General features: G+C 47.4%; 2 protein-coding genes and 1 non-coding gene across 3 annotated transcripts; 1 reads left to right on the forward strand and 2 right to left on the reverse strand.

Moving 5' to 3' along the window:
• The first annotated feature begins 2,435 nt into the window (after window positions 1-2,435).
• Window positions 2,436-6,027, forward strand: LOC120707505. Its single transcript, XM_039992412.1, has 10 exons — window positions 2,436-2,628; window positions 2,734-2,840; window positions 2,957-3,063; window positions 4,100-4,202; window positions 4,311-4,370; window positions 4,634-4,696; window positions 4,797-4,997; window positions 5,079-5,181; window positions 5,261-5,460; window positions 5,591-6,027. Exons 3-10 carry the CDS (start codon window positions 2,957-2,959, stop codon window positions 5,681-5,683), a joined length of 930 nt encoding a protein of 309 aa, XP_039848346.1. The 5' UTR covers window positions 2,436-2,628; window positions 2,734-2,840; the 3' UTR covers window positions 5,684-6,027.
• Window positions 6,028-8,879: 2,852 nt separating this feature from the next.
• On the reverse strand, window positions 8,880-11,683 carry LOC120707506 (cytochrome P450 72A15-like). Its single transcript, XM_039992413.1, has 5 exons — window positions 11,316-11,683; window positions 10,840-11,060; window positions 10,497-10,741; window positions 9,923-10,301; window positions 8,880-9,502 (listed from the first exon to the last, which is right to left on the reverse strand). Exons 1-5 carry the CDS (start codon window positions 11,620-11,622, stop codon window positions 9,077-9,079), a joined length of 1,578 nt encoding a protein of 525 aa, XP_039848347.1. The 5' UTR covers window positions 11,623-11,683; the 3' UTR covers window positions 8,880-9,076.
• Window positions 11,684-21,374: 9,691 nt separating this feature from the next.
• On the reverse strand, window positions 21,375-21,483 carry LOC120710968. The gene has a single exon (XR_005690133.1). It is a non-coding gene; the product is annotated as a small nucleolar RNA R71 (small nucleolar RNA).
• Window positions 21,484-25,010: the final 3,527 nt, after the last annotated feature.

The raw sequence follows: 25,010 nt of genomic DNA on the forward strand, positions 1-25,010 counted from the left end.
GTTGATACCTACCAGGCCCGAGGGGGCCAGCTGATGTATCACGACCTCCTTTGCTAGTCTGCCCATACGTAAAGGGAAACCCTCCTGACAGTCTCCAACAACCGCGACAACAAATACAAGACCAATTCGTCTTTTGGGTAGCGGTATAGGCAAATTGTTCAATACCTATTTTTGGTCTTCTCCAACACAAGACTCAAAGGAGAACCCTTTCTTCAAACGGGTTTCCAGGAGAGAGGATACTCATATTTAGGTTATGCCTCTCCTGGCACCCAAAAACCCAAAATGGATTTCCTTAGGCTATCTCCAACAGTGTAGGCAAAGCGTGACCCACACCCAAAATGGGTCACGTACAATGTTTTGGCTATCAAAAACTTGCTCCAACAGAAGACCCAAACACGACACCCATTTTGCCTACCGCGCGAGACGGGATGCATATTTGCGTCCCTCTCTCTCCATGACGCATTCTGCGGCAACCGCTGCAGGTGGGACCGCGGTGGGTCCGCAGCGGCGCGGCGAGGAGCGGACGGGGCAGCCGGTCGGCGGTGGCGCAGTGAGGAGCGGCCGGTCGGCGGCGGCCGGTGAGGTGCGGCGAGTCCGCGGCAGCGCGGCGAGTTGCGGCCGGGGCGGGCGTGTCCGCGGCGGCGCGGCGAGTTGAGGCCGGGGCAGGCCTGTCCGCGGCGGCGCGGCGAGTTGCGGCTGGGGCGGGCATGTCCGCAGCGGCGCGGTGAGGTACGGCCGGGGCGAGCATTTCCGCGGCGGCGCGGCGAGGTGCGGCCAGGGCGTGTCCGTGGTGGCGTGGCGAGGTGCGGAGGGGGGGTTGCGGTGGCACGGCGAGGTTGCGGCTTGGGCAGCGCAGCGTGACGTGGTGTGGCCACGGCGGCGAGGTGCGGCATTCCATGGAGGCGGGGTGCCATGGTGGTGGACAGGGGAGGAGATTTGGGTTCTCTGATTTGCCTTCCCTGTTGGAGAATGGTAAATTTTGGGTGGGGAGTTTTTCCCTGTGCATGATCCAAACCAGAGAATAGGTATCCTATTTGGGTTCTCATTGTTGGAGACAGTCTTAATAGGTAGTTGTTGGATACTATAGGTTCTGCGCTGGATACCTGTTTTGGATTTGGATTGTGTAATGGGTCTCCTGTTGGAGACAGCCTTGATTCCCGCAACACAGAAGTTCCTCCCTTGCACTGCATGTAGTTGGGCAATAATAATGCAACCACGAAATCTGACGAGCGAGGGATGCCCAAGTAAACATCTCCCTCTCAGATTCAGATATTTGCTCCATGCTTGGATGGGTATGGTAAGGTCTCATGATGTAGTTGCGCCGATAAGAAATCATTCATCGTGATAGAACGGATACAGAGGAGTCTGCAAACCTAATATAATATACGAAGGAGTGTTTTACATTGCAACCCAAAATAAAAATGAGAGAGAGAAGCAGCCTTCCGTTGCACCATCTCTAAAGTTCCAGAAGGAAATGAGAAAGATGGCAACAAAACTGGGCCGTCATGCGCTGCGTGGACCATGCAAGTTAAACTGGACCATTCATTCGGTCCTCTATGTGGCAGCGACTTGGTTGGATTGGGTGTTGGTGGGGGCGAAAGGATGGAGATGTGGGTGTTGTTAGGCTTCAGCATAGCGCGTTTGCTCTTAGCTTCCAGCTGCAACTTGCTCTTAGCTTCCAGCTGCAACACACAGGCGGTAGGAGAGAACCCATGAGATGGGTGAATCTTTTGTCCACAAATCTCAGGCTTCGATTCATGGTTGCAGTGTCTGTGTCTCTGGCAGGCGGCCATGGCCCCCGTCGCCATCCTCCTCCACCTGCACTTGTTGCGGGCCTCCCACCACCGGCGCAGCGGCTGTACCTCACCATGGCCGTCGTCGTCACGCGGCTCTACTTCCTCGCCGGGTACCAGGTGTCGACGGGCGATGACAGCTTCAGAACAGGCTTGCTGGTGCACAGCTTCGACACCAGCGCCACCCCAGGGTTGGTGACGCCATGGAGCAGCTTACAGCCCACAATGGATCAGGAGGACCTGGAAGAAGGCAGGAAGGAGCTCGCCATCTTTTATAGTTTTACAGCTGAACTCACTACGTCTTCATCTGTGTGTCACCTTGTATAATTTTACAGCTACAACCTCGCCATTTTTTTTGATTGAGAGTTGTATTTGTGACGCTGAGCTCACCTGTCCGTGTCATGACGCGAACTCGAACAGATGAGACAGCCTCTGATATTAGGACCCATACGCAATACGTCAGTGCTAGTAGCAACCAATAACCTACTTCCCCGTCACCTCCCCAATTTTAGGAAGCGTCCAAACTATGCAGGGATCGTTGAATCCTAGATGGTGACGTGGGGCCCACCCGTTCCAACGTTTGGTTGCTGGATGGAACAACCATCCAGATGCATCGAATATTCTCTATACATGCTGTATGCTCCGGTGCCGGAAAAAAACCCCGAACGACGCCATCCAGGACGGCGTCTCGCTCGCGTCTCGCTCGTCTTTCCGCCCCCTTCCCCTCACTCGACGACTCGACCTTCCCCCACGGAGCACAAGATCCAGGGAGCCGGACGGACTGCAGCTGCTGCCTTGTGCGTGGTCTCTATCGGCGGCGCCCCCGGACTCCCAGGTACTCATCGATTCCTTGTCCTCCCCCAATCTGAGTGATAGGGGTATGTGCTGGTGCTTGATTGGATTGAATCCAAGGTCATGATTAGTTTGTGCTGCCCAATAGGTTTGTGATTCTGTAGTACGTGTGCGGCCACGGAGACCCAGAGGAGAGGAACCCAACCGAGCGAGGTGGCACAAATTCCCAATCTGCGATCCCTGCTCCGCCCAAAGGTAAGGTTTTTCCGGGATCTCTGCGCTCAATAGTCCGGCTCGATTTTTTGTTTCGTCAATTTCCCTCAACCTTTTGGCCTCTGTTTTTGGCGATCGGCCTGATTCGATTCGATCAGATGGCCACGGCGTGGGCGGTACTGGCGGTGTTGCTCGTCGCAGCGCAGGCGGCGTCGGCGGCGCCGGTGGTGGCGCCAGCCTTCCTCTGGGCGCCCAAGAACTACGGGTTGGTAACTTGTTCAGCTTATCTTTTCCGTCCCTAGCTTGAGATCTCGTGCTAGATGAGATGCGTGATGTTAATGTTAGGGATTCCGGTTGCTCTGCTTCACTTAGACAAGCAATTGTGCATAGGTATACAAACCGCTGTCATGACACATATGCATTTTCATTTTCTTTGTTCAAGGAATAGTTTCTTTATTTGCTGATTGTTTCGTCATTGCCCTGTTAAATAAATAGATGATGGTCCAACCAAAAACCAATGGGTTAATTAGCTCATGTGCTTACGGCCTTACTTTGCCTGTCTGCTTCTATGCCATAGAATCATTTTATTGTGCGGAAACAGCTGTTTTGTGCAAATTGATTTGCGCATGATCACATTGTATCAGATGACTTTCTTTTAATTTTGGAAAGAAAAGTTTGTTCGTCCAATGTATCAATGAAAAATCAAGATTGAGATCTTAGGCCTAGGGAAAACAAAAAAAATGAATGGCCTTCCTCAAAAGTGGAAAGACTAAGGGAAATTTTTTATTTTGATGTTGCACAGTGCGCACTGGGATACTAATGCTTAGGTGTGAAAATACTGTATGCCCTAATTTTGGTACATGGAGTATGAACTAGGGTTACTTCTGGGCTCTTATTTTTTATTGGACCACCTTTAGCCACTACATTGCAATGGAACTTGAAGCCATGAATTCAGTTGAACAAAAGAATGACTAGTTCTTACTTCTTAGCTATGCAGAATTTCTTTTATCAGAGAATTTTACACATCTTAAGCACCGGACGTTTTCTACCTAGGTTACAGGTCAGCTTGTCATACCTGGTTTCTGATGCTGATGGTGCCATGAGTTCAGTTGCTTGCTGATTAGGTCCAATGATATCTTCCTCAACCTTGTTGTCTTGCCAGTTCCTTTAGTTGCTGACTTGAGCCAAACTTACAAGCTAATCTCAAAAATTTCTTTTATGTTCGAATTATTAGTTTAGCAAGTGCATTTCAGTTCACTACTCTAGAATTTACTGGCATTCCATCAACCTTTACCATCCAGGTTCTGTTCTGATGATGCTAAGGAAGTAGTCCACTATCAGACAGTGTCACCAAAGGGTTTAGCTAAGTCTGTTCTTGAGGAAGGTGGCTGGTCAAACTTGATGGTATCTCCATTGGTGAAACTTAGCTCTGATGCGACTTCTTTTAATTTGTCAACTCTTGCATTGAAACAAAGTTTAATTAGTTCCCTGATGTCTTCATTTCGTTTTTAGTGTTCAAAGGAGGATGCTCAGAAGAATGTTGATGTCGCCATTGTTTTTCTTGGCTCAAAGGTACTTATTCGATACTCATGTATTTTCTTTTACCGCCTTTAAATTATCTGCTTGTGCAAATATATATTAATTAAATAATCTTTTAAACTAAATCATTGCTTGTACATAAATTTCGAAAATTGAAAGTTGATATAAATAGTTTTTTTTTTAATTCCATGAAGCCATGAAACTAGCAAATTATCCAATCTATATGGTGAAGTTATTACTAAGACAGCCATTGCTTCCAGTTTTCACTGACCATTGACCTGTTCCTTTTTCCTTAGCTACAATCGTCAGACATATCTAAAGATAAGCAAATTGATCCAGCTTTGGCAGATACATTGAAGGTAATTGTAGGCACTCATTGTTTTTCTCTCTTGGTTATTGTTTAACTCAAGCATCGAATTTTCGATGGCTTATAAGTTATAATCGCTATGCTTCTTTCAGCTCTCCTTCACAAGTTCAGAGTTTTCCATGGCATTCCCCTATGTTTCCACATCAGATGATGAGAAATTGGAGAATTCATTGTTGTCCGGCTTTGCTGAGAATTGTAACAGTTGTTTGGAAAGAAATCGTGTCACCTACACAGACACATGTACTGTAACTGGTCAGGATCTGAAGAAACATCACAGCATGGATTCTATTCGTGTAAGTTTTTATATATTTTTTTTGGTTCTTCTATGCTATATTTGTTCTGTACATTGACAGCAATCAACCTGTACATTACAGGACTTAGTGACGTCACGGATGGGAAACAACCCAAGTGGGCAGACCGATCTGGTTGTCTTCTGCAGTGGTGGTTTTGAGGATTTAGACCCTGCAAAATCAGAAGGTTAGGATATTACTACTAGCATTGCTCTTTTACTTTTAACTGTACAGCTGAAAGCTAATTTAGTACTACGTCACTGCAGGAGAGTTGCTTTCTGAGCTGGTCGCCATGCTGAAGAAGTCTGGAGCTAAATATACCATTCTTTATGCTTCTCAACCATCTGGTTTACTAGAGAATCGTGGCAGGTATCTTGCAGAGAAGACCAATACTACTAAAGCTGGACGGGCCAAATGTGATGGAGAGTGCCTAGTCAAATCAACTCTTCTCGAAGGAACTTTTGTTGTAAGTAACTTGTATTCTGTTACTGGTTAACTCTATTCTTAAATGTGCGCTCTCCTGTAAAATGATTGTTTGTATATTAGTATACCTTGTATCCTTTCATCATTTTCTCACACTGGTCTACTATGTGCAGGGAATTGTGCTTCTTATCATCTTGATATCAGGACTCATGTGTATGATGGGAATTGATACTCCCTCGAGGTTTGAAGCTCCCCAGGAATCTTGATTGCACTTTAACGCAGGATATGGGAGCTTATCTCGGCAATGCACAAGGAGTATGAATGACCGACGTTTGTTGGTCTCCACCGTGGATATTGTTAGTTTCCTGTTCCAAAGTGCCTTGTGTATTGTACTGAGCCAACTGTTATTTACAATGTGCTCAATTTTGGGTGTAATATTCTACGTAGATCTAGCTGAGTTATTGCAAACAAATACATGTGTGAGGCTTGTGTTGTACCAAACATTCCACTGCCTCCAGTGTTCTCTGTGAATAACCTGAAATTCAGGTAACCAATAAGATGGTACTGTGCATCAAATAAAATTGAATCTTGTTATTTATTTGGATAAAAAGTTACTGTGCTTAAGCATGTGTCACGTCTATTTACTTGGTACTTGCACCTTGTGCCTCAAATGAAACTGAATTGTGTCTGTTTGTGATGTCAACATCTATGGTGAGACTGCAATGCATTTGAGTGACAAACCTTTGCCCATTTTAGTGATTTTCATGCTTAGTGAAGTTTCTTTTTGTTATTGATGAGGCAGGGATGAACTCCAAACACGGGCTTATTTTTTACTCTACTGTGACTGTAGCAAAATAGTAATATAGTATTTCTTCCTGCTCCCTACGGTGGAGAAAATAATTGAGCCGGTGTGGATTCGTCACGCATTGCGTCACGGGCAGGCAGGGCCAAACGAGTCGGACTCGGTGCAAACCACGGAGTCGTGCTCGCGCACGGGGATGACAATGACTGACGAGTCGGATGACCGAAGCGCTTGCGTAGCAGCTCAGCTCTGGTCTACAACTGCATCTGTGCTGCTTGACGCCTTCCCTTTCAGTCAACAGGTGCTGCTTCTTTATCAAAAAAAAAAAAAACACAGGTGCTGCTTCGCGGAACAAGAACAGCGCCGTGCCGGACATGTTTGGTTCACATTCTGATTTTTTTTAAAAAAAAAGACGAATGCATGCATGGAGTACTAAACGAAATTTATTTGTAAAATTTTTTTTACGAATGCATCATGATTGGCTACAGTGATGCTACAGTAACCGCCCCTAATTATCCTCTAATCATATGGTCAAAGACCTTATTAGCTACAGCACATGCTACAGTACCATAATTACGAAGATTATTTTATAACTAGACTTCATTTAATACCTCTAATTGCGGCAAAAAGTTTTTATAAATTTTTTTTAACCTCTAACCAAACAAGGCCCTAGTCGCTTGCTGGACGCACGATTCCCGTCGCACACCAAGATGCAGTTAACTCGAAAAAAAAGACTCGTGGAATTGCAGCGATGGAGACGGCGGCAGCACCTCGGCACTGCGCTTGCCGTCTCCGTCTAAAAACATAATCATCCTAGGAATTCTATGATAAATTAATAAAACAAATTATTTTATATTTGGCAATAATTAATTTTTTCATACACATATACTTTTTAAATAAAATAATTTATTTTTAGGACAATTTAATTTTAGGACAATTTTTAAATTCTAGAGTAACTTATTTTTCTGGACGGAGGGAGTAAGCATCATTTTAGTCAGAAGTGAAGCCAGCTGAAAATAATGATAGGATTGTTCCTATCACATGCTGGAATCTTTGCTTTAGAAAACAGTAATGAACAGTGATTCCTACTATTTTTTCATAAATCCATCGGGGGTCGAGTTATGTTTAGAGCATATCTAAGAGTTCTTGTATTTTGGGTGAGTTTTTTAAAAAAAGAAAAGAAAGACAAAAAATCCCCATTCAACGGAAACTCTATTTACCTCGTTTTCTATCATCATTTTTTATCCAAAGGGTGTCATTGGTCATCTTTGCCTATGCTGAGCGCTAGCCATTCCTTTTTGGATTTTGGAGAAGCTGTTAGATTTCATCCCTTTTTCGCTAGCTATTCCGTTTTACATAATAGCTATATTAAAATTTTAACTATTCATAGATACAAGAGCTCTTGGTGATGCTTTTAGCTCTGCCCCTATTTTAGGTATAGATAAACTAATCATCATCATTGTACGAACTTGTTGAATCCTACCTATCATTGTACGAACTTGTTGAATCCTACCTGTCTATAAGATCCAAAACCTCCTCTACCTCAATATTCAATTAACTACATGTTACACAATGCTTGGTTGAAAAGCTCCTATGATCCAACTCATATTATAGATATAACATATATCTAGATGTAAAATGAAAATTATATATCTATAAAATTAAATATGACTTATAATTTAGAACGGATGTGTACTATGTATTATGCCTCTAATAAAGAATAAAGGACAATAGTTATTCAGACGCTTTGTAAGTTCTGCGGTGTCCATTTCTTTGATTCATCTCATGTCGTGATAGAAACAATGAACGTTAAAATAAATATTCACATACCGATGGAATCATTTTTTTTCTTCATTTATCCTTTTGTGAGGTAGCCTAGGATACAATGGACACGACACCGGTTACTGAATCAAATAAAAGAAAACACGTGAAAAGGCTAAAGGCCCAATGGCACACAACTCTATGGGCTGACGTGAAAGCCCAAAGCCCGTTGGACAAAAGTAATAGTGTCATACACACTGACGGATAGATACCAAGATTTTAAATAGCAGGTTATAGCTTCCGCTATAAGCCCGCTAAATTCCGGCTATACCCCGCTAAATGCCGTGACGACAGCTCTGCCGCTAAGTGTTTTAGTCGGCGATTTAAAACCTTGATAGATACACAGGCAAATCATATTGCTTTGGGCTTGATCTGGGCACCATGCATCGGCCGCAGCTTTATCACTGTATGGGGCGCATGGGTATACGCCGGCGCGAGCTCGAACTCGAAGCTGAAGGAGAAGGAGAAGGATCATGCTCAGCGCCATCTTAGCCTCGAGCAGCGCGAAGTTCTCGCCACAAAATTTTTTATTTTAGAATAATAAATCTAGCTAGTCTGTACATTACGTTCTGCCAAATGATGTATCACGTTGCGTCACGAGGGCGACACGCGTGGTCTTTTCTCGACTTTCTTAGTCACCATGATGTCTTGGCTCACGCTCGGATGCAACTTGTGCAAAATTTACATCATCAATATCAGCAAAATTTTTAAGTAATCTACAGCATTGGCGTATACCATTTCCAGTAAAACTCTTAAGAAACTTGTGCAAAATTTATACATAGTTTCATATGCAAAGTTTCTTCGCAAAAAGAAAAAGAAGAAGACGAGGCCACACCGCAAAGCGTTGATAGAGACATACAAGTTCACCCATTAGCAAACGATACATGGTATAACTGTTTGAATGAGTACCTAAATTTCTCTATCCATGTACATTTTCTCCCTGCTTTATTCATTTCAAAGGTTAAAATCTAATTTACATACATCATGCAAATTGACAGTATATGATGGCATCTACCCGGCATGAGCGTCATGGTCGTCAGAGCTTCTTCAGTCTGATCTGAGCGCCGTGCTGAGGGTGCAGGGTGATCACGGTGTACGGCGCATGGGTGTAGGATGGTGAGAGCTCGAAGGAGAAGCGCTGGAGGATGGTGCACAGCGCCATCTTCGCTTCCAGCAACGCGAAGTTCTGGCCGATGCAGATCCGGGGACCCCCTCCGAACGGAAAGAAGGCGCCCTGGTGCTTGGTAGCGTTGGAGACGCCGTCAGCGAACCTTGCAGGATTGAACTCGCTCGCATCTTTTCCCCAAATCTCCGGATCATGGTGGATGAAGAGAATGGGCAGCTGAAGGTTCACTCCGGCAGGATATATGATGCTGCCGAGCTCCATCTCCTTGTATGTTCTTCTGACTATAAAGGTTGCCGGCGGGTACAACCTAAGGACCTCGTACAAAATCATGGTTACCTGCACAGACATGGCACAAGATCAGGATTGGTGCTTCAGTTATCCGATATGGATAGAAAACTTATCAACTTTTCCTCCTAAAAGGTTCCAGTTTAACACTGATCAGTATTTCTCACCGCAGCATGCTGTTGCTGTTATAGCAAATTCACAGAGTCTGTCATGGATTCACAGTAATAATGCTTCATTCAGATTTAAGATTCAATTCCTATCATTTTAGAAATAAACCTGTAGTTCTCGAGCAACATTTCTGAAGTTTATCAGCTAGCATCAAATGGAATGAAAATAAGCATCCCAAAAAACATGTAAGAAATCCATTAATCTCTCTCTTTTGATAAAGAATGAATCAGATATCCCTAATCTCTTTAGTAGTCCAAAATTTTGGAAGTTTATAAGAAAATAGAACGTTGGTTTTTTACTTACCGTCTTCAGGTGGTTCAAGCTATCAAAATCTGGTTTGGCTCTACCAAAGTGGTTCAGAACTTCTTCTCTTGCCCCCTCTTGCCATTCTGGGTGCAGGCTTAGCACAATGAGAGTCCAAGTAAGCAGGACTGATGTTGTCTCCATACCGGCAAAGTAAAATAGTTTGCATTCCTCAATCACATCTTCCGTTGACAATCCCAGCTTTGCATTCCCTTTCGATTCATTCATGTTTGACTCCAGTAATAAGCCCAGCAAGTCATCATTATTTGTTTTGCCATCTTTAATGGCCTTCTCCCTTTTTCTAATTATTTCGCGCAGAGTTTTCCGGATCTCCCGATCAATTTCTCGCATCCTTCTATTATTTTTGGTGGGCAAAAACCTGAATATGTTCGAAAGTGTTATGGTACTGCGAAATCTGAAGATGGAAATGAAGCAGCATTCTATTACACAGATATGCATGAGTAATTATTAAAAATCTTCATATGTAGAAACATATAGGCATCTTTCAAATGCTGTTATGTGCAACTTGAAATGAATAAAACTTTTCTGCAGTTTAGAGGAAAGAAGAACAAACCAATATCCTGGGATAAATATTGTTTGGAAAGACTGTACAAGGCGTTCAGCTAGCTCTCCTTGCAGCTGGAAAATTTTCATCCCCTCTTGATAGCTGCTACCAAATGCGGTTCTTGAGATAACATCTCCCGTGAGATTCTGGAACTCCGGCCAGACATCTACCTCAAAAGACCCCTCAGAAGGCATTGAATTCTCCCATTTAGTAATGGTTTCGGCGCAACAAGTGGAAAATACCGGCAGCATCCGCTGTAAATAAGAAATCAACGACACAAGTCTTTCTTACACTGGTACCCAATATACAACAAGCTGTAATTCGAAATGAGAAAAAAAAGGGAAAGCCATACCTTTATCTTCTCATGGTGGAAGGCAGGATTGAGAATTCTCCTGTGTTTTGCCCACTTCTCGCCGTCATGATTGACAACCCCATCGGCTAGCAGCTTCCCGATACGACTACTCCTTGGTTTTCCAAAGTGGCCAAACTTGTTGGATAAAACCTCTTTGACTAACTCCGGGTCTGGTATCATCACCCTCGGTATTGGACCGAACCAGGTGAACGACATTTTCCCTGCAATGGAGTTTCGAAAATCACCATAAATATAGCCTGAAATAGTAGTAAGACCAGAAGAGCAGGTAACTGTTGCTCTTTTTGTTACTCGTTGCACAAATTAAAATTCTTACTCTAATGCGATCCGGAAGTATAGTACATCGTCACAAGAATTGCAATAAAGCATGTTTGTCCCGATACTAAAACACCTCAAGAAATGAAGAAAATGAAACGAAAGGGATAAAATTTGCAGAGAGCCGGTTGATTTGAAATTACCGTATTCCTTGATGGCTCTGTGGAGCATGGGCTGCACGCGTGGGGCGATGTCGTGGCAGCCGAGCGGCAGCGGCTTGGTGCGAGCCTCCCGGTTGATCCGGGCGTTCTCCGCCAGGTCGCCGGTGAAGAGGCGGTACCGGGTGCCCTTGAGGCCCTGGGCCCGCAGGGCCCGGTCGAGCCGCCGAGGCGTCCACCAGGCCCACTCCGCCGTCCAGGCCACCAGCCACAGCAACGCCACGGCCGCCGCCGCGCCGGCCAGCGCCCACGGGGAGGCCTCCCGCAGCATCAAGAGAGCGCGCGCCGCCATTGGTGTGGCTTGGCGCGGTGGAAGAGAAGCAGAAAAGGAGAGCGGATCAGAGGAATCTGTTTGTGTATGGCCGTGTTTGGTTACTCACCAAATTTTTGCGCACGTTTTTCGAGAAGAGAATCTCGTGTGCATGGAGTACTAAATGAAGTCTATTTGCAAAATCTTTTCAGGGATGGGTGTAACTTTTCGAGACAAATCTAATGGCGGTAAGTAATTGATGATTTGCTACAGTGATGCTACAGTAACCATCCTCTAATCGCGCGGTCAAAGGCCTCATTAGATTTGTCTCGCGATTTACACGGGGGTTGTGGAGGTGGTTTTGTAATTAGACTTCGTTTGCTACTCTAAATTTTTGATCAAAAGTGCTACAGTAAAAACGTGAAATGTAACCAAACACGGGCTATGTGTGAATTGTGATTGGGAGCGAGGTTCGTGTCGTCTGCTTAATACTGGAGGATGGGCGGACACGTGTGCGTCTTGCCCCCTTCTCCTCCCGGTTGTACTTGGAAGTCTTCGTGTGTTTTTTTTTCCCAATCCAAGATAAAAAAAATCCATAACATTATGAGTATTTCGTCCGTCGTCTTCGAGAAGGCTTTGCTTGCTAGTCCACCAATGGTGAAATGGTCGCCATGCTAGTCCAGTAGGTCTTGAGGTTATAGGATCATCATATACTAGTGATTTCTATATTTGTCATGTCACATAGACACTACTCATAGAAATTACACATTTAGATATTTTTTCAAAAGAAATCTGAAAAAGTCAGATGTTTTTTTAAAAGAAATTGGAAAAAGTCTAAATTACTACTCTAAACTATAGCCAAAGTTTGAATAACCCTCTAAACTATTGTTTGGTTTATTTTACCCCAAACTATGAACTTTGGTTCAAATTAACTCCTAATACAATTTGTTTTTTTATTTCTTTATGCATAGGTGGAGTCTTAAGCTGAATTTTTACAAGATGATAGTAAACATCATAACACATTTTAGAAAAATATATAATTACTTTTTATTATTATTTTGATAGATTAGGATATTTAATAATAAATTGATCATTGGATTTCAAAACTATATGAAAATAAACGATGAAAAATCTATAACAATTTTTCTTAATATGCAGTGTGGTGTCCACTACTATTCTGCAAAATTTAAAATTAAACTTCAACTTGTGTATAAAGAAATAAAAAATACAAATTATGTTATGAAGTAAAATGGACTAAATTGCATAGTTTAGGGGGTAAATTGAACCAAATTAGGCCCTGTTTAGTCCCCAAAAAATTTTCATCGAATCTTCGCACACATGCATGAAGCATTAAATGTAGTTGAAAAAATAACCAATTACACCGTCTAACTTGTTACCACAAGATGAATCTTTAAGCCTAATTAATTCATGATTGAGCATTATTTGTCTGGTAACAACCAAAATTTTTCACCAACTAAACACACCCTTATAGTTTAGGGGGTTATCCAAAGTTTGTCAATAGTTCAGGGGAGTAATTTAGACTTTTTTTCAAAGAAATTGCTATCCAATCATCTCTTCTCTCTCTTTTCTCCCTCCAATCCTATCTTCTTTTGTCTTGGTTTTTGTGTAAACATGATTTTTTGCATGAGACCTGATTTCTTCATCTTTTCCTTCCTTCCTCGTTAACTCTCTTACCACCTCAGCTTTTTGGTTATATGGCAATGTATTTAATACTATAGAAACTAGCTGAGTTGGAGGGTTGGCACTGCCCTAAAACACATTAATCTATTGGTACGCCATTTGATATCATTATCATAAAACTAGATTGTTTCAAGGGCTTTTCACGAATATAGGGTATAGTTTCAGAGGAAAAAATTGATTTGTCTTCTCTAATTTTTTTAGTTACACAATTTTATTGGGGGGGGGGGGTTGTAATTATTTTTATATGTCGAGATCATTTCATACTATTCTAATCCATGAAAATGAAATAAAATAAACACCGATGTATTCTTTAAAGTAGGTGTCAGCGTAGTGGGATCGGGGGCCCCACTCGCCAGGAAAAATACGCGGAGGGGAGGCGGAGCGCCCGTCCACTCGCAAGTGCACCATCGGGCCAGTCAGGGCCTCTCCGGTGGAACCCACACCTGTCTGGGCTGGACCGAGCTCGGGCCGCTCACGGCGGCCTGAAAAGGTCCCTTTCCTTCCCAACGAAGACACCAGCCCGGTAGAAAAGTCTTTACCGTGTGGGCGTCCCCTCGGATTACCGCGCCGCGCCGCCGCAGCCTACACAAAGCCCGAGGGAAGACGCATCTTTCCCGTAAAAACATCATGATTACGGAGGAGCCGTGCAGCGCTGAGCCGGCTGGATAAGCTTATCTCTAAGCCGCGTCACATCAGGGGTAAGTGGGCGGTGGCTGGGGTCCACCTCCATTTATTGCCTGTCCTATCGTGGTAACTCCTCTCCCGACCCCGGCCGCCTGCCCGGGGTTGACTCGGGTCACCTCGGGCGAAAGACGGGCCCAGCGGGTCAGGAGAAGGCCACCCCGGGGCGTCCGCGGTGCCTCGGGCCGCACACCAGGGTTCCTGGGGTTTCGCGTCCCTCCGGGGTGCACCCCGGATGGCTCCAGGTGGGCCGGACAGATTGGCCTCTCGGCTGACAAGAAGCAGAGCAAATTGGTGGACGGCGTCCGCCCTAGGCGTGGAGCGTTCACACCCAAGGAAGAATATTCCTAGTACCTATTGTATGCTGTAAATAAGAAGGTCCCAGGACATGTAAAGGGATCGGCTCTTGATCCCAGAAAACCAACAGACAGGAGCAAGAACTAATCAACTAGAACACAGGACGTCGGGTATTACGCCTCCAACGGCGGCCTGAACCTGTCTAAAACACTGTATCACCTACCTTCCCGTAGGAAGATCTCGCTGCGTGTTACACCCCCATCCGAATCTCTAAACGGTGGTTCCCCGGAATACCTGCAGACGGTAGTCACACACCGTTAGCTGGCGCGCCAGGTAGGGGGTGTTGTCGCGTGAAATCTTCCCTACGACAAAGCTTCACCGTGCAAGATCGATGGCGACCCGCTCTAACCTCTCCGACGGGGAGAGCGGCAGCAAATGCGCACAACCACGCCGTGGGCTCCCCAGCGCTCCCCCTCGCATGGAAGCTGGGGGCTTGACCTCTTCAATTCCTGCCGGTGGGACAGACCGTCTCGCACGCTACCGCTTCGCCGTGGCTCAATGCCCCGGAAGCTGCATCCGGGAACGCGGCAAGCACCGGCGGCGGCGCCACCCCGACTAGGGTAGAGCCACGGGGCCGACCGGCCCAGCGGAGGCTGCTGGCATGCAGCCGCCTCAGCCGCGCCAACCTACCCCCAAGTAAAGCGTTGGCTGCGGCCCGTGCTTTGCTGCGTCACCCACCTCTAAGGGAGGAGACGGGCACCCCTGAGGGGAAGTGGTTCGACGAACTGGCAAGCCTGGTGCGGAGGGCCGCCCCTGGACCGAAGGGGCAGCACTCCTGCGCCATCAAAGGGTGAACCCTCCGCGCGGTCGCCGGCCCTGATTGCCTACGCCGTAGGGGGCTCCGACCTCTGCTCCAAGCTCAACAGCCTGAGGGCCTACGAGGACACCCGCACCATCCTAGAGCGAGGGCGAGAACGGCGGCGCCTGGCGGAGAACGAATAGGCGTCTTCAGGCGTGCCGGCTGAAACGGTCGCCGCCTCCGACGACGACATCGGCCCGTACGGGGTCTGCTGCCGAGCGGTCACGGTAGACCTGTGATGGGTCGACTGGCAAACAAAGTTCTGACCTGACCTGCACCACCGCCATCCAGGCCCCGGGTCATGGCCAACTACTTCCATGTCGCTCTCCGGGGAACCGCCAGGTCATGGCTGATGAATCTTTCGCCGGGATCTGTCGGGTCCTGAGGAGAGCCGTGTGAGCAGTTCGTCACCAACTTCTCCGGGTTGTTCACCCGGCCCGGGACGCGCGGCGACCTTCTCGCCGTCCGTCAGCGCAAAGGCGAATCGCTGCGACAGTACATCCAGCGCTTCAATCAGGTTCGCAACACCATTCCCCGCATCTCCCCAGCTGCCGTTATTATGGCGTTCAGTGAAGGAGTCACCAACAAATGGTTGGTGGGTAAGCTGGAAACCCACAACGTGGAAACCGTCTCCGAACTGTTCACGCTCGCGGACAAGTGCGCCTGCGAAGAGGAAAGCTGCCACTGTCCTAGCGACAGAAGGACGCCCCAAGCCCCTGGTTGGTGGCAAGCCCACCGGTGAGGGGAAGGCACCAACTACCATGACCTCACCAAGTGCCGCCTGGTCAAGGACTTGGCGGTAGAATGACGGAAGGACCACGATGATCGACGCCGTGACGACCACGACAGCCGCGGCCCGCCTGGCCCTGATGGGGCCGGACTAGGTTTCCAGGAACCCCAACATGTGGTGGCCACCACCTTCAGCGGTGCGGGCACGCCATCCTCCCGTCGAAAGGCCAAGCTCCTCTGGAGAGAGGTCTATGCAGCGGTGCCAGCCCCCGAGGGTACCCCGCCTCTGAAGTGGTCGGACACCCCGGTCACCTTTGACCAGTTTGACCACCCCTCCAACACGACCGGGGTAGGCCTCCTCCCTGTCGTGGTTACACCCACGATTTGCAACATTGGGGTCGGCAGGACCCTCGTGGATGGGGGAGCCGGCCTCAATCTGCTATCCCCGAAAGTGTTCCACCAGATACAGACCGGGGAGCGCAAGCTCACTCCTTCACCCCCATTCTGCGGGGTCACCAATGGGAAAACCCTCTCGTTGGGACAGATCGAGCTCCCCGTCACATTTGGTAGACACGACAACTTCCGCACCGAGAGCATCACGTTTAACGTGGCGTACTTCGACCTCCCCTACAATGCCATTCTCGGGCGCCCGGCGCTCGCCAAGTTCATGGCGGCAGTCCACTATGCCTACAGCGTGCTCAAGATCCCCGGCCCGATCGGGATCATCTCTATCAAAGCCAACGTGAAGGGAGTAGTGTACTGCACTGAGCGTCTCTTCGAAGCGGTGGCGGCATCGCCCCCTGACGACGCGGATCGCTCAGGGTCCTCATCACGTCCTCCGATGAAACAGCGCATTTCTCCCGACAGCACCGCCCTCACGAAGACTGTCTGCCTTGGGGATGACCCCAAGAAAACAGTGATTGTGGGGGCAGAGGTGGGGGAGAAATAGGAAAGCACATTCATCACCTTCCTCTGGGTAAACGCCGATGTGTTTGTGTGGAAACCTTCAGATATGCCCGGGGTCCCTAGCGAGGTGATAGAGCATCATCTTGCCGTGCGCCCCGATGCACGGCCAGTTCAACAGAAAGTACGACGACAGGCCCTGGAGAGGCAAGATTTCATCCACGACCAAGTGTAGAAGATGCTCGAGGCCGGGTTCATCCGAGAGGTCATCCACCCCGAGTGGTTGGCCAATCCGGTTGTTGTTCCCAAGGCCAACGGCAAACTCCGCATGAGTGTGTACTACACCGACCTCAACAAGGCCTGCCCCAAGGATCCCTTTCCGCTACCCCGCATTGACCAAGTCGTCGATTCCATGGCTGGGTGCGACCTCCTTTGCTTTCTGGACGCATACTCCGGGTACCACCAGACAAGCATGGCAAAGGAGGACGAGGAGAAGACATCGTTCACCACTTCGGTGGGAACATACTGCCACGTCCGCATGCCCTTCGAGCTCAAGAATGCTGGGTCGACCTTCCAAAGGACCATGCACATCACTCTTCAGGACTTGCAGTCCCACAATGTCGAAAACTACGTCGATGACATTGGGGTCAAGACCCGATGGCAGGAAACCTTTCTGCGGGACCTATCAGAAGCCTTCGATAGCTTGCGCACCACCCAGCTCAAGCTGAACCCCGAGAAATGTGTCTTTGGGGTGCCAGCCAGGAAGCTTTTGGGTTTCCTAGTATCGAGTCGAGGCATCGAAGTGAACCCAGCAAAGGTGAAGCAATAGACCGCATGCAACCACCAACCCGGCTGAAGGAGGCACAACGCCTCACCGGTTGCATGGTGGCCCTTGGAAGATTCATCTCCAAACTTGGGGAGCGCGGCCTCCCCCTCTTCAGGTTGATCAAGAAGACTGGTCACTTTGACTGGTCGGAAGACGCAGACAAAGCTTTTCGGGAGTTGAAGGAATACGTCACCTCGCCCCAGTACTGGTGGCACTCCAGGAAGAAGAAGACCTTCCCTTGTATATCTCAGCCACGCCACAAGTTGTCAGTGCAGTGCTGGTGGCCGAGAGGGAAGAGGAAGAAGACAGCGCCGTGGGGGCGCCAAGCCATGGCGCTCCGGCGGCGGTTCTCGGGACAGGCACCCCGGGACCTGAAGGGGTTGCGCTGGCCCGCACGACGACACCCCCCTTCCCGAGGAGGTCCACCCGAGGCTCGAGGCAGCACCGACACCCGACGTGACGGACCACGAGACGTCCTTAGGGGCTCACCTGACACGAGTTCACCGAGTACAACGCCCCGTGTACTTCGTTAGTGAAGTACTCCGCTATGCCAAGGAACGCTACCCGCAAGTGCAGAAGATGTTGTACGCCGTCCTCATGGCGTCACGAATATTATGTCACTACTTCCAAGCACACAAGATCACTGTGGTCACGTTGTACCCCCTCGGCCAGATCCTACAAAATCAAGAGGGTACGGGGCGCACGGTCAAGTGTGCCATCGAGCTAGTAGAACATGGGTTGCAGTTCGCGCCGCGCCATGCCATTAAGAGCCAAGCCTTGGCCGACTTCGTCGCGTAGTGGATGCGGTTCCCGGCATGGAACCAGAGGAGGAGACTGCCGCGCGCGCCGTCCGACAGTGACAAACCATGGACCTTGTAGTACTGGCACATGAACTTCAACGGATCGCTCACTCTGCAAGGGGCTGGCACTAGGGTGGTCCCCACCTCCCCGGACGGTCACACCCTCAAGTATGCCATTCAACTGGACTTCTGAGCCACGAACAACATGACAGAATACGAGGGTCTCCTTGCCGGGTTGCGAGCGGCCGCCGGACTGGGAGTTCGCCGCCTGCTGGTGCAGGGCGACTCCCAGCTCGTAGTGAAGCAAGTCTCCAAGGAATACTAGTGCGCCGATCCTCATATGGATGCCAATGTAGCCGAGGTTAGGCGCATGGAGCGGCACTTTGACGGACTAGAGCTTCGACAGGTTCCAAGAAAGGCGAATACTGAGGCTGACGAGCTGTCCCGGCTTGCATCCTCATGAGCTCCATTACCCCCGGGGGTGTTCGAAGAAAAGTTGCACCGCCCAACCGTCACGGCTGCCGACTGTGCTGAAGGGGGAAGCCCGCCACCAAGCGGGGGGGGGGGGGCACCCAGGCCTTGCCATCAACTGAAGCCAACCACTTGGCATCGGCACGTCCTCAGGTCGGGTCGTGGATGGATGACATCCGCGACTACTTGAAAGAAAAGTTCCTTCCTGAGGATGATGCCACTGTTAACGGTCCTTAAGTGCCAAATCCGACCGTCAACCAGACTCATAATAAAGGAAAACTATACACCTTACTCACATATTTGTATCACTAACCTTGCTCCATAGTTATTTTCGAGCTTTATACATTTCAGATGAGCAAGAGCTGAATAAGAAGAAAAGACACAACAGACGCCACATAACTACGCAGAAGATCGCATCCGGCGTCACCCACTTACAAAGAGGGCCCACCTGGCAGAGCAAACGGGCGCGCCATGCATAATGCACACAAGGAAAGACACAAGGGCCAACCTGTCAGCCTCCCAGGGGAGGATAAGGACGAGGGGCGCCAGGCGGGGTCGACCGAACACCAGGTTCGGCCGAACCTGCCCTTCCTCCCATCTAGGTGCATCTCGAGGAGGAGTGGCTGGTAAGGCACCTGATCACCTACCATATATGCTTTTGGCGGGAACCAACCTCTAGAGCTATAAATAGGTCCTCTCCCCCCTCTCAACACACACACACACACACACACACACACACACACACACACACACACACACACACACACACACACACACACTCACACACTCATTCCACCATTCCAAGAAGACTCTCCTCTCTCTTGCTCTCTTAGCTAGGTAGGGGAGCTAGGCTAGTTCTTCTTTAGCGAGCAAGTCGTCCTCGGGGTCGTTGAGCAATCCTCGGCTCCCGGTATGGCTTTGTATCCGACTTGTCAGACTTCTATTCATAATATAGAGTTGTGCCATGGTTGCTTTACTATCTTGATAGTTTATCAATCCATGCTTAGTTAATTCATGAGTTATGCTAAGGTCTTGGTTAGGCCAGATGATCCGAGTACGGATAGGGGTTCGTTGTGCTTTCGGGCTTGCTCTAGCGTTTTACTTGTCCATCCAAAGGGTGGGAGACACGTTGACGCTAGGATAGTGACTTCTTGCATGAGCGTGGTGCTCGGGTATGCGGGATCCTTCGGATATGACTGTGCTCCACGGTGTGACTGGGGTAGACGGCAGGTGGTGACAGCCCTGTCCGTCCGGCGTAACAGCTATGTTGCATTTAGCGTACTCCTCGACATTCGGGTTCGGTGTAGGAGTTCATGCAAAGAGGTAACGGGACTGGATGTACTCCGGTACGGGATCTTCTCCCCGCTATCCCATTTTCCTGGCACCTGTAGTCCTAACCATGTCCTAACATGACCCTAGCTTTGGATAGAAGCACTAGGACACCTAACCTAGCCTAAGCTCCAGCTAACTTAACGTAAGATAGATTAGTCATTTGTTTTGTCATTTCTCTTTTTATTCCTTCCTCTTGGAGTGTGGTTGTGTGCTGTGTCACATTACCCTTGCTTATCTCTTTACATGGACTTACCCCTGTTAGAGTTTTGCCTATTGCTTGAGGCACAATGCCATGGTTAATGTTAAGTACAATACCTTTGCCACTGCCATCCTTTGGGAAACAAATAAATAACGATACCCTTACTCTCCGGTTGAAATGCTACAACGGTATATTCGTGCGCTTGCGGACCCATATGTAATCGTATTGATTATACCATGAGAGTGCACTTGGGTGCACTAAGGACCGCCAACAGGCAATTCTAAGGCCGTTGCCGAGGTCTTCGCAAACCCGGTATCGACTTAAGAAATGCCGACAAGCATTTCTGGCGTCGTTGCTGGGTATGGCATGTGAACAAAGTTATTGGGCTGATATTAATCTAGGCTTTGTACTCAGGATATAGTCATTACTCTTTCAGGCCAATCTCACTTTATGTCTTCTTTTATTTTTGATTTGAAAGAAGACAGGGGTAGTGTATGACTGGCTTCTCCCTGCCGGAAAACTACACAGACAATCCAGAGAAGCTCGTGAGAAGGGCACGACTTCGCATCGTTTCTTCTCTCGCTATTCTCCTAGCACAAGAACCCATTTTGGAAGCACCAGTTGTTCTTGAGGCTATGGCTGAAAAGACTCTCCGCGAGTTCTCCGTCCCCTCCACTGACAATGTTGCTACTGGACCCAGCATCAATGTTGGGGCTGTGAACTTCGAGCTGAAATTCAGCCTCATCAACATGGTGTAGGCTAGCCCCTTCTATGGCAAGCCAAATGAGGATGCCAATGCACATCTGCAAACCTTTCAGGAGCTCTGCGACACCATAGTGATACGGGGTGTTGCTGCCAAGGTTATCAAGCTTCGTTTGTTTCCCTTCTCCCTACTGCGGAAGGCGAAATAGTGGTTCCACAAGGAAAAAGATATCGATACCTGGGCCAAATTCTCCAAGGTATTACTTGCAAAATTCTTCCCGCTGGGCAAAACAAATGCCCTGCATGGGAAGATATCAAGTTTCCAGCAGACAGGGATGGAATCCATCCCAGAAACTTGGGAGAGGCTGCAAGAATACATCCTGGCATGTCCCCACCACGGCATGGACGAGTGGCTCGTCCTACAAAGCTTCTACAATGGGCTCATGACAACATCAAGAGCCAACATCGATGCTGCTGCTGGAGGAGCCTTTCTCGACCTGACCATAGCTAACGCCAAAGCATTGGTCAAGAAAATGGTCTCCAATCAAGGGTGGAGCGATGAACGACTCCAACCCCACACAAAGGACACGCATACCATCAAGGAGACAAATATGATCGTTGCCAAGCTGGACCTCCTGCTGAAGCATCTCGGCGAAAGGGCCGAATTCAAGAAGAATAGAGAAAACTATGCATGTGCCATGGAATCGCACTTCACGTGCGAAGTCTGCGGCAACGATGGACATTCGAGGAACGACTGCCCCAAAACCCATGAAGACTACGCCTACCTCAACAACAACAACGGGTATCGTCCATCACAAGGACGCCAGGGGTGGAACCAGCCATGTCCACCATTCCAGGGAGGTAATACCTACAATCCTTCTTTCAATTCGAATTCCAATTCGAACCAACCTCCCTTGAGAGAGCTTGTTCATGGCCAAACTAAAATTAGCGAACATATAAATAAAAATCTTTTGGCCAATGATAAAACCCTGGAAAGTTTGAATGTAAAGTTTGAAACTTTGTCTTCTATGCTTAAAAACTAGGTAAGTTTCAACAAAATGATCGAAACCCAACTTGCTCAAATTGCTGCTGCTTTACCTGCTGTTGAAAGCGGGAAGATCCCGGGGAAACCTGAGACTTCCGTTGAAAATGTTAGCATGGTGTCCACCGGATGGGGTAACTCTTCCCGGAGGCCACCACACACTAATCATGCAGGTAGGTACAATCCCCCAAGGAACGACGTTTGGGATGGCATGGTGGCAGCAGTGCAAGAGGATCCAGGGGTACCCATGATTAGCTGCTCGATCTATGTCAAACACTTCGAGCAATGTCTCTGCGATCTGGGGGCGAGTGTCAACATTATGCCCAATTTAATATATGAAGAACTTTAATATCCTGCTCTTTCCCCAACAACAATGCTCGTGCAGCTCGCAGATTCAACAGTTCGATATTCCGAAGGGATAGCTGAACACATCTTCATACGAGTCCGAGATTCCTTCATCCTTGCCAATTTCGTGGTAATGGATATGGAGGGCGACCTTGGAGTCGACCTCAAACTTGGGCGCCCTTTCTTAAGGTCCGCCAAGGCAAGGATCGATGTTGTAAGGGGAGAAATCCGTTTCCATGTCGGAAATGGGGACATGTTTTTCAGGTTTAAGAGAAGGGAAGAGCAGCTGTAACAGAACTGCCCAAATTAAACCGGCTTAAGTGCGCTAACTATCATTTTAAGTATTAATCAAGCCACCGCGCACTTAAAACGGTGTAATTCGGTAGCCTGCTGGGTTATGGATCGAAAACACCGGAAGTCTCACCCGAAGGCGAGCACAGATGATTACATGCAAACAGAAGTTTCTCAAATTTAAATTACAAAATAGAGCTTAACAAAATGAGTTTATCTAAAATATCATAGTTCAAAAAGCAGTGGAATTTAAATAGAAGTTTGATTCAAAAATCAAGATACTATGAAGACGTGAGGATGTCACATCGAGCCCACCAATGTGAACCCTGGTTAGCTCCAACCAGCAGCAGCTACCTGAAAATAGGGTAACAACAAATTCTGAGTATACTAATAGTCAGCAAGACTTACCCGACACGGGTATACTTAGCCCACTATCTAGACATGCAAAGCTTTTTGGCTCTGAAGTTTGTTTTGCTGAACAGCTACTAATACTAGATCATTACTTTCAATATTTTAGCTCAATTTAAGTTTATCAAGTACCAACTAGATTTGCCTGAACATCTAAAACAAGCATGGTTGATCACATTAATCTTTACAGAGTACCACAAACATATCTCATCATACTTCTCTTCTCATTTTCACTTCTTTACTACGATGTGACATAGTGACCAAGGTTCTCTTAACCGAGAGAGATGGCGAATCGATCCGATTTAACCTTACAAGGTGGACCTAACTCACACGACACGTGCAGCCACACCGGACCACATATGTCAACCGTTCCCATCATTACCCCGACGTCTGAATCATGCCTGCCAAAACCCGGGTGAAGGGTCCCTCACAGCGAACTCCCAGAGAACTAGGAGGCGACATACACTCCAACACCCGCCATCATCCCACTCCCAGAGTAGCAGGTCGCGATTCAAAGTATCGTTGCAAATCAGGTATTTAGCTTACCGATTTCGACTACCTCCTACTTCCGGCATGTGGTTAGTATTGTTCAAACTCGGTCAGCAATGCCAACAACGGTACGGTCCTCAATCAACACAGGCGGAGGCTTACTTTCCATCCATTTCATATCCAGAACCAATTCATCTCCGCCTGGTCTTGATTTCTCTTTCCTCATGGAATCATTCTCAAACCACATTGCCACAAGTAACAAGATCTTAAATCTCGCGAGTGACAGGAATCACTCGACTTCTACCGAGATCCTACTTAGCAGAGCATTTCTAACGACATCTGCATACTAGTATTGACCCTCAGGTACCTAGGGAGAACATGCATACTAGAGTTCCATACAACTCCTAGAACGTAAATGCACGAAATACTTAAATAAACATTGAATACTTAAAATTAGGGTTATGCTCCGGGGCTTGCCTGGGTTTGACACAAAGTCAGTTAGTTAGCTTGTAGTCTTGCACCGGCTTGACATCATCCTAGTCCAAGCATGCACTCCAGTCGGTCCTTCCGTCTTCTGGATTGGTCCACCCGTGCACCATCTCCTGGCTCGGCTTCAACATTGCCCTCCGGTTCCACGTGTCGCACATCTAGTGTACCTAGATGATATGCAACGATGCAAATGTAATGCGATTAAAGGAAAGACATGACTGGGCAATCATTTATTGAGTAAACACAACAAACAAACTCAAAAGGCAAAAGGGTTGGTGCTGCAATAAGATAATTCATTCAAGTATTTTAGCTTGAAGTGTTTCCTACTAAAAAGCTTTACTAGCTTGCTTAGAAATGGCTAAGCAAGGATATAAAGCAAGAAAGAACAATAAGGATAATTTATTTTACTAGCAAGTAACTTCAGCAAGCCCAACAAAAGCAACCTACGAACTGATCATAACAGAGTTGGAATAATCTACAACTAAACAAAATATATTTTCGAAAAGTGCACATGCAGAAAAAGGATTTACTTAACAATATAAAAGAAAACTATAGCTAGGAACTAGACAAAGTATTAGACAACACCTTTAAATTAGCATTAAGCATATTAACACTAGTTATGACAACCAAAGTAAACATCTAATTAACTTTTAATTAGAAAAACTAGATGAGAGAATATTAATCAAATTAAATCTATATTAAATTTTAAAAACAGGAACCATGACACAACGGCACTACTAAAAGATGGCTTATGCTAAAACAAAACTAACGCAACAAGAACTAGCTTAAACGGAGCTAAAACGAGGAAGATATGGCTAAAACAAGGTTCCGGGGACTTGATTGCGAGAAAACAGAGCTTCCAGGGG

This window comes from Panicum virgatum, chromosome 5K, assembly GCF_016808335.1.
Source record: "Panicum virgatum strain AP13 chromosome 5K, P.virgatum_v5, whole genome shotgun sequence".
NCBI classification, from domain to species: Eukaryota; Viridiplantae; Streptophyta; class Magnoliopsida; order Poales; family Poaceae; genus Panicum; species Panicum virgatum.

Bases quoted from the DNA above. Each gene is read 5' to 3' on its own strand.
- LOC120707505 (XM_039992412.1), top strand. From the start codon at position 2,957: ATGGCCACGGCGTGGGCGGTACTGGCGGTGTTGCTCGTCGCAGCGCAG. The intron at 4,371-4,633 runs GTACTTATTCGA...CTTTTTCCTTAG, and splicing joins TTGTTTTTCTTGGCTCAAAG to CTACAATCGTCAGACATATC. The intron at 5,461-5,590 runs GTAAGTAACTTG...TACTATGTGCAG, and splicing joins TTCTCGAAGGAACTTTTGTT to GGAATTGTGCTTCTTATCAT.
- LOC120707506 (XM_039992413.1), bottom strand. From the start codon at position 11,622: ATGGCGGCGCGCGCTCTCTTGATGCTGCGGGAGGCCTCCCCGTGGGCG. The intron at 11,061-11,315 runs GTAATTTCAAAT...ACTCCATTGCAG, and splicing joins CAGAGCCATCAAGGAATACG to GGAAAATGTCGTTCACCTGG. The intron at 10,742-10,839 runs GTATGGCTTTCC...TCTTATTTACAG, and splicing joins TCCACCATGAGAAGATAAAG to CGGATGCTGCCGGTATTTTC.